The sequence below is a fragment of the Microtus ochrogaster genome (genome assembly GCF_000317375.1).
Source record: "Microtus ochrogaster isolate Prairie Vole_2 chromosome 14 unlocalized genomic scaffold, MicOch1.0 chr14_random_1, whole genome shotgun sequence".
NCBI classification, from domain to species: Eukaryota; Metazoa; Chordata; class Mammalia; order Rodentia; family Cricetidae; genus Microtus; species Microtus ochrogaster.
Window position 1 is genome coordinate 6,965,800 of NW_004949096.1, and position 9,487 is coordinate 6,975,286.

Below are 9,487 nucleotides of genomic sequence, written 5' to 3' on the forward strand. Positions count from 1 at the left end.
GCAGCACCCACCAGGACGCAGCACCCACCAGGACGCAGCACCCACCAGAACACAGCATCCACCGGAACGCAGCACCCGCCGGGATGCTTAGCTGCGCCTACAGGTGTGTGTAGCCACAGCGCGGGCACCCTCAGCAGAGGCCTCTCCCTGCCCTGAGTTTGCTAGCTAACTTGATTGCAAGCTAACTCCTGTGATAAACTAAGCAGATGCTTGATAGAAAACAGAAATCTCGCCACTCAATCTCTTGCGACTTCCCTCCTTCTTCCTGTCTGCCTGGTATGGGGTAATTGTTATTTTCCAAAAAGTAATTTGATTAACTCTTAGTAGGCTTTTTGAGGAAGGTACTATCATCACTTTAGACCTGAAGAGGCAGAAGCTCAAAGACATTTATTTACAAGGAGCAAGTGACCACGGAGCCCGGGGTTAATCTGCGGCACTTCCTCCATGTTGGAGTATCTGTGTTTGTTCAGCCTGGGCATTTGAACTTCAAGTGTTACAAGGAGGACTCTAAAAACAACCTGGTGTTTGCCTCCACATCAGAGAAGGGATGACTCCATGGATCTGCAGGCCCATCTGGCCGTCCACCCGTCCTCCCATCCTCGCAGCCTTCTGTCCTTCTCTTTATCCTTTTCTGTTTTGTTTGCACTCTAGAGATCTTCGGTTTTATTTATTTGCTGTATCTAGTAAGCCACAAGCAGAGGCTCCCGCTGCTCGGGCCACTCCCCATTAGCTCTCAAAGCAGGCCAGGCTGGTGCCTCAGTTGAGCAGGGTTGCCTTTTCTTCTGCTTCCATATTTTCTGACTAAGGACATTCTTTGGGCTCTCAAAGCACATCATATGTTCAGGTGCACATTTATTCTAACAACAATTGTGCCCTTAAATTTCTTGTTTACAACAATGTCAACAGCATGACGGGTGGTGACACTGTAGACTCTTCCAGGTTTGCCATGGTAACATTTCCAGGGCATTCTGTTCCGTGGATGTTTACAACCTCATCCTTCCTGTAGATGTGTGTGGCCAAAGGAATAACTCTGTGTTCCCTGAAAGGCCAAGAGAACACACATCAGATGGCTGTCTCTTTTTGTGTTTGTTGTCATCTTGGTAAACAGCTGGAAGATAGTGTTTCTGGCTGAAAGAGTTGTTTTTGTTTTATGAACTTGGGTCTCATGTAGTTCAGGCTGGCCCTGAAATCAGGATCCTTTTATCCCCACCTCCCAAGTGCTGGGTTTATATCTGTGAGCCGCTGTTCCCAGTTGTACCCAGAATTTTTGAGGAACACATGGGTACCCCCTGCAGATGGCAGACAGGATAGGAGAACTCATGAGTGAGTTCCGACATGCTCTGTGTGGCCTTCTCTTTCCTGAACCATTGCCTTTGCAATTCTGCAAGAAGCAGAAGGGTGAGTGCTGAAGACCAAAGCTCCTGATGCCTCCTCTCATTCTGACTGCCGCTTTTCATGATCATCTGGAACCTCCACCCAGTGTGTCACCCCAGGGAGGCAAAGTATAGTTCAGAAACTCACACTCCAGGGTGCAACTGTTGTTCATCTGGATCAGCAGTGCTCAGTAAAGCAGAAACGACCGCGGGTGCCGTGCAGCAGGGGACATCACAGGGCCATACGGTGCCTTCCGCCTGCACACCACAGTGTCCACCTTCCTGAATGCCCAGCTTTGGTTTCTTCATTTGTTTAGTAGGCCAGGAGGTTAGGACTCCACGTACCTCGTCTCCTCTGTCCTCTCCCAAAAAAGCCTCATTTCTGCCAGGGAAGAGGGCTTGTTATAAGTAGGATTTAAAAAAAAAAAAAAGATTTTGGAAAAAAAAAAGATTTTGATAAGCTAAATCATACTTGAAAAGATACAATAATCCATAGAAATGGGCAATGCTGACAAAGATAGCATTGTTGGTCCAGTAAGAAACTTCACTCTACATCTGAACAAGAAAAGGTACAGGTAGGAAATTAAAATGCTTAGAAGGGACATGCCGGTGAGAAGTGGGGAGGCTAAACCAGAGGGAAATGTGAAACTCCCAAGGTTAACCTGTTGATCTGTGTGCCCAGCCAGCCACCTACCCGAGGAACCGTTCTCTCTCTGAAGGTGCATACGCCATCTGCTCAGTTCCCAGACTTCAGTGATGTAGAGAAATTGGGTTTGGCGCTGGTCTTCAGGCCATTCTAGCTTTCCAAGAAAGTCCAAAAAATTGGACTTTTATTCTTATGGGTATGGGATTTTATTTTTTAATTATTGTATCTATTTGTATGTGTATGTGTGTGTATTTGTGTGTACGTGTGTTTGTGTGCACACCTTTTCATACCATGCATGTGGGGGTTAGAGGACATCTTGCAAGAGTTTCTCTTCTCTTTTCATCACGTGGAACCTGAGACTTGAACTCAGGTAGGTGGGCTGAGTGGCAAGTGCCTTAGCCCACTGAGCCCTCTCGCTGGCCCCTTCTTAAACACAAAATGAGGCAATAAAACATGGCCTACCGGGAAGAAAGAGTTATTATTCTTTCAGATGCTGATGCTTCATGAGAAGGGACCCTGTAAAGGCAGTCACTGACTTCTCCAGCTCTCCACTCAGCCCCCCGTCATGGGAAAAAGCATTGTTTTGGTGGTTTGAGGGGAGAAACTGAGCAGTACCATCTGGGTGATGCCTGCCCGACAAAGGGCAGCCTGACCCAGCCTGACATAGTCGACTATCGGGAAGCCTGCCTCCAAGATTCTGTATTAAGAATACTGTTGGTCTACAGCTACAAACCATATTCTCTAATGTCTCATTCACAGCCCCTCCCTCTGCTGGTTTGTTAGTCTTATTTCTGAGTTCATTCACAACTCAGGCAGAGAAAGGGAACTCTATTGATTGGGTCTCTCCCCAGACTCTAACTGTCTGCTCTGATCTCAGGTCTTGAGTTTTCTTCTGGTGGGTGTGGAGGCTCATGCCTATAATCCCAGCACTTGGGAGGCAGAGGCAGGAGGATTACCCACAAGTTTATAACCAGCCTGGTCTGTATAGTGAATTCCAAGCCAACTGAGTGAGTGTCTCAAGAAAATAAAAAATAAAAACAAATTTCTTTCTTGTGACAACCAGTGAAATATTGGATTTTGGTCAGGACTTATTGCCACCTCATCATGGTGGAGGCTGTCATGCTGGTATCTAGTAATTCTCCAGGGTGCAGCCTGAAGGAATAGGGGGGAAGATCCAGGCGATGCGGGGACAGAACAAGGAGAGAGACCTCTAGGTGCCCATTTGAGGGGGACAACGAAGTGAAAAGGTTTGTGATAGGAAGATCAAAGAAGATTTTATATCCTGTTCTGAACATTACACACTAGGGATCACCTGTAATAAGGTTATTTTCTTTCAAGTAGTGATCTATACCTAGGCACCCTTCCTGAAGGTAACACAAAAATAATAACATCTCCCCTGGCCTCTTCCCAAGGTCAAAAAGACCAATCGGATTATCTTTAGAGAATCCAGTTAGCCAAAGCCCGTTACCTGTGTTATCAATAGCATGACCCAAGAAGGCAGGAATAAGTCAATCACGTATTCCTGAACTCGCTTTCAAAAGACCCTGAAATCACAAGCTCCATCCTTACCTGTCACCGGGAACAGAGCTACCAAGGCCGAGAACAATGTAAGCAGCAATGTAAACCATTTTGAGACTCACTCAGCAGGCATTTATTAAGCGCCGACTGTGTGCCTCTCACGGGGTCTGAGAACTGAGGATACAAAATTGAATAAGTCGCCTGAACAAAGAGGGCTTACAGTGGTGGCGATTTCCGGCAATTCAACCCAGTGTGCTTTTGTTGTGTCTCATTTTACTGAGAGCGTATTTTTAAAGAATGTTTGGGAATTACAGCCCTACGATAAAATATGTTTTGTTTCACTTCCTTTATGACAGCAGTGACCTTCTGACCAAAAGCAAAGTTCTGGCCTTTCTAAATATCCCGCGTTGGCTGGGTTTGGGTTTAATGGGTTTTCAAAATAAATGGATTGGATTTCTCAACCTGTCAAAATACAGAGCACAGGGGCTCTCTTTAGACTCGAGAGGCCGGCTCTGAGTGCAGATCCCAAGTCTACCATCTGAGCAGGAGAGCAGAGGGCCAGATTATCAGCAACCCGTTATTTTTGGTGGAAACAGGGGTCCTCGGAACAGAGGCAGGAGCTTGGAGGTCAGTTGAACTTCACCATGATGTTGTCTGAGCAATCAAGGCAGCTGATGCCCTGGGCTTTCTCGCTCAGGGGAGAACTTGAGATGATTTTCTCTCAGATATGACCCCAAGCTTCTGACAACGCTGTAGTATCAACCCTGGGAGGGGCACCTGGGAGGAGTGGGGCCACCTGAAGAAGGCGCCAAGGTCTCGCTCGATGCACCAGTGCAAGCAGGAGGATGAGCCAGGAAATGATGCAGTGGGGGATGGAGGGGTAGCTCAGTGGGTAAACGTGCTGGCTGCTCACATATGGGGATGTGACTTTAGATCCTGACACGTGTAAAAAAGCTGGGTGTGTCACAGGTTTGTAACACCACTCTGGAGGAGGGATGGACACAGGAAGATCGCTGGGGCGCTGACCACCAGCTGAGCTCCAGGTTCAGTCAGAAACCCTGCTTCAAGGGCATAAGTCAGAGAGCGAGAAAACAGGATACCCAACCTCCTGCACACGTGCCCATCACCATACATACATATGCCACACTCATACACGCCATACATGTTCACACACATACACACACGAAGTAAATAATATAAAACAATGCACTGTAGTGCCCGTGTGTGGATATGTTCTAGCATTCAGCCAGTCTGGACTGTACCCCAGCTCCAGTTCTCTCTGGTCATGTGACTTTGGAGAGAGCCTCAGTTCACCCATCTGAGCAAAGGGACAGATAGTAATTCCAACTGCACAGGGCTGTCAATAAGGTCACTATAACAACCGCACCAAATAGAATTCCTCTGAAAAATAGACCCTCAAACCAGCCCCTCTTGTTGTACAATCAGTTCTGTCAGAGGTCTGCAAGACCTTCTGTATACTGAGAAACACCGTGGGGCCTGGGGAGATTGTTCACTAGTTAAGGGAACTTCCAGAGGACTCAGGTTTGAGTCCCAACTCCAGCACCAGGGAATGCAGTGCTCTCCTCTAGCCCCTGCAGGCGCCAAGTTGCACATGATGCATGGATATACATGTAGACAAAAACATAAGATGACAATTAAAAACATACATATGTACACACATTTCAATTTTTTAAAGAAATCTCAAAAAAAGGGTCAAAGGGAAATCATGATATCTGATAACTAGATTCTATTGTATGTTTTGTGGCTGTATTATAAACCTCATTTGAAGGTAGTGTATAAAGTTGGGTTATATGACAGCTCTGGAAAGGGCCCCTCCTCACGGCGAGGACCCTGTGTATATAACAGGGCTTTTGCAATAGTAGTGCCTGGCTCCTCATATCTTCACCCTGCTGTTTTACATACTGTATTTCTCTTTTACACAGAATTTTACATATCCAAGGCTGGCCTCAAACTTGCTGTGCAGCAGGACGACCGTGAACTTTTGATCCTCCTGCCTCGACCTCCAAGGTCCTGGGCTTTGAGGTGCGCACCTCCACATCTGATTGTGTGTTACTAATTACTATGGATCCAGGGTAGGGTTTCCTGCATGCTAGGCAAGCACTCTTAACAGCCGAACTACATCCCCAGCCCATGCCATATGAATTATAAACATTTGATCCCAAAGCATGAGTGAAGGGAGGAAAATAAAATCCCTCAGGCTCCTTTGAGGTTCATGAAGGGACAGCAGGGTCTCAACAGATGGGAGAGCCCTCTGCAGGAAGGGCTTTTATTGCACATAAAGCAAACACACCCCTTTCCAGGGTACCTGTTCCTGGGGTCCTCAGACTCTGCTGCCCAGAGATTAAATTCATTTCTCTGGAATTCCGGGAGTACATGCTTCCTCTGTGGAACAGACTCTACGATGTTCTGTGCCTTCTTACCAGAGCAGGGGCTCTTGCTAACAGGTGTCTTCTGTGACGTCATGAAGTCCTAAGGTCTTCACATAGGGATGGGTGGACAGCCACAACAAGAAAGAAAAGGTGGAAGAAAGGAAGCTGAATGCTAGCCCCCACCTGCCCAAACCATCTCTCATCCGAGACACTTTGCAGAATGGGTCTGGGGACCATGCAGAATGATGCAGAAGGGGGCACATAAGCATCCTGTTCAAACTTCAGTGCCGAGGGTGTGAGACCCCGGTGGGGTCATTCTGCTCTTCCATTCTGCTGGCTCGGGTCGTCACCGATCATTAAATGAACATCAAGAGCGTCCCAAGTGTTGGAAATTACAGGGCAGAAGGATTTCCCAGCCCAGATGTGAAATAAATCACGGAATGAATGCCCACAGACAAAGAGAAGCACCTATCAGCACTTGGCCAGCAAACAACCTGGGAGCCACAATGGCGCAAAGCGGGGAGGGCTGGCGCAGCAGGTTTATGTGTTTCTGTCTGCCTGTTACTGTGAATTGCGAGCCAGGGAGCAGTGTTAGGAGCATAGTGAGCTGGAAGAGAGTAGTCCACAGTGTTCCCAAGTTTGTCTTCTTTTTATTCTTTATTATCCCCACCACCTTGACCTTCGCCGTCAACATGGCTATCCTCATCCATCACGTTTTTATCCTCGTCCCTTGCCTGGGTGCCATCCCTCACGGCTTACAGAGAACTTCTTCATCTGCCATGACAATGCGATCATCACACTTAACTATCTGAGGTGGGAAAGGCAGAAGTAGCCTTGACCACTTCCCAGAGTGTAAACAAAAGCTTAGAGGCGGCAAGTGGCAAGGCTTCGGCCGCGCACAAAGCCGACTTTCATGTAATAACATTAAAACTTTACTCTGAGACTATTAGAACGTTTAACAACGGATGAGGCGTGGGACATGCCAGTCAGGACAAACATGGTCATACCGAGTGGATGTGACCATTCTTGTTCTTGTACCTGAATAGTCTCTCCTGGATTCGATGTCTGAAATAGCGTATCGCTACACTCTGAAGTGGTATGTCTTTTAGCCTATGCTTTTGGGCTGTTTCCCCTAAGTTCGTCTGTTCCCAAAGAAGGCAAGCTGAAGCACTTAAGCAAAGCTGACGCTGGAAACAAAGGCACAGGGTCCTCCCTTGATGATCTTCAGAGCGGAGGTGTGGGGGGTTGGTAAAGCGGGAGACGAGGGGCCCTGAAGTGGGTCTGTGGGAGCCCACACCAACCTTAAGGGCGTTCTGAAGGGAGCGCAGGTTTTCAGCTGAAAGAGAAACCCAGGAATCGGGAGCTGGACAGAAGCGGGCCAGGATGTGGGTGCAGGTTGGGAATGGACTACCGTCCCAGTCCCCACTGGGGATGCAGTCTGCTCCTGCTCCCCTGGGCAAGTGGACTATTAGCCTGGCTTAGACAAGCGATGCAGAGGACAGCCGGCGCGCAGGACCTTCTCAAAGCTCTGTTGAGAGCCGGCACGCTACAAGCTCAGAAACAACTAGGAGATAATCAGTTTCTCACGTTCCAGAACCCACATCCCATTAATGCCACTCATTCTATTTTTAGGCTTAGTCTTATCAGCTCTTCCTCGGGACTAATTATTAAAAAGAATCTTTTTCATTTCAAGAGTAACATATATTTGCAATGAAAAAATGAGTATAGATATGTCATAAAAGTAAAATATTATCCATAATTCCCCATCTAGAAGCAATCAGCTTACCCAGTGTATAGTCACCCTTTGAATCTGTCCTAGGCATGACATTACCACAGCAGGGACAGTCCACAAAACTTCCACTATGCTATAGCTAATGGCTTCTTCTGGAAATTCTGGGTCATTATCTCCTTGTTGACAATACAGACTTAATACAAGGTATCGGAAAATATTTTGTTACGTGACTATCTTGAGATACCATAAAATCAGAGGCAGGTCATATTTATTAGAAATATCCAGACAGGGCTCAGGAACAAATCGCTCGTACCCAAGCAGAGTCCTGTGTTTTCAAAGTAGCCATGTAAAACGCAGAGCTCAGGGGAACCATACATCACCACCACATAAACAATAATAACAATTCTTGATTTATGTCTTTATGTTCTCTGCCTTGTTCTTGTGGGAAAGTTGGTAAGAGCTGATTAGCTGATACCTACTTTTCTTTCTTTCCCTCTTTCTTTTGAAGATGGAAGATAGGAAAAATATTACCACAATGAAAGAAGGAGAAAGCCCAAAGGAAAAAAAAATAAAAAATAAAAAACAGAAAACCCTGAGAACTTGTCAGCGTGATGCACAGTTCTGAAGGTTAGAGCAAAGCAAAACAAATGTGTGAGTTATTTCTCGGATCAAAAGTTGCAGTCATCTCTGGGGCTTGCTTCTCAGATATTTAGACAGCTGTAAATGGTGAGCAAGATGGCAAACTGGGGGAGGGGGAAGAACGTTTCAAAATGAGATGCTTTCGGGTGAGCCAGTCTTTTGCTGTGTTTCTAACCGAGGTCTTCATCAAAAGAATTCCTATCAGCATGAAGGAGGGAGCTTAACACAGAGATGAAGGTGTGTTTCCTAGGATGGTAATCCTACCGAACTGATAGCGGGCAGAAATTGTGCAGAGAGGCATCAGTAAGTAAGGGCCTCAGCTTCTCCACCTGTAAGGAATTATTCCGCAGGCCTTTTAGTTTAGAGGACGGGCAATGAGTGTGCATGAGTGCAGGTGCTCGTGGGAGTCCAGGTGAGGACACCAGATCCCCTGGGGCCGGAGCTGCAGATGCTTGTGAGTCACCTGGTGTAGGTGCTGGGAACTGAACTCTTGTCCTTTGGAAGAGCAAGTGCTCTTAACTGGTTAGCCACCTCTCCAGCCCATTTCCACACACAAACACACACACACACGCATGCACACAACTGCTTAACTAATTAAATTTGTCATAACATATGGCTGCAGCAATCTCTGAATCCATCGATTTGGAACTTATGATTCTTAAAGCCTGTTGGAGTCTCAGTGAACCTTTTTAAAGTGCCGATGATGAGCCTTCTGGTGTTTATGGAGATTTGCTTGCCCACAAATAAGCCAATAATTCCCTGCGTTAAAAAAGAAATTTGGTTCTTAGAGTAAGCTTCTTTAGTTAGGAGAAAGGTCTTACTTGTTTGAAAACATGGTGAGCTTCTATTGAGAAAATTTAAAAAAAAAAAATATGTGAGCTAAGAAGTTGAATTCCAAGCTGGGAAGATGGCTCAAGGGTTAAGAGCACTGACTGATCTTCCAAAGGCTCTGGGTTCAATTCCCAGCACCCACATGGCAGCTCACAACTGACTGTAACCCCAAGATCTGACACCCTCCCACAGAGATACATTCAGGCAGAGCACCAATGCACATAAAATAAGAATAAATAATTTTTTTAAAAAAAAAGAAGTTGAATTCCAATGTGTGTGTGTGTGTGAGAGAGAGAGAGACAGACAGACAGACAGACAGACAGACAGACAGACAGACAGACAGACGTGTGCATGTAGC

General features: G+C 46.4%; 1 protein-coding gene across 1 annotated transcript in view; it reads left to right on the plus strand.

The window, feature by feature from the left end:
- The first annotated feature begins 1,976 nt into the window (after positions 1-1,976).
- Positions 1,977-9,487, plus strand: part of LOC101985370 (histone H2A.V-like) — a 40,678-nt gene continuing 33,167 nt past the window's right edge. Inside the window, exon 1 of the mRNA XM_013352580.1 lies at positions 1,977-1,982. Coding sequence (XP_013208034.1) covers positions 1,977-1,982 — 6 coding nt within the window. The remainder of the gene's footprint in view (positions 1,983-9,487) is intronic.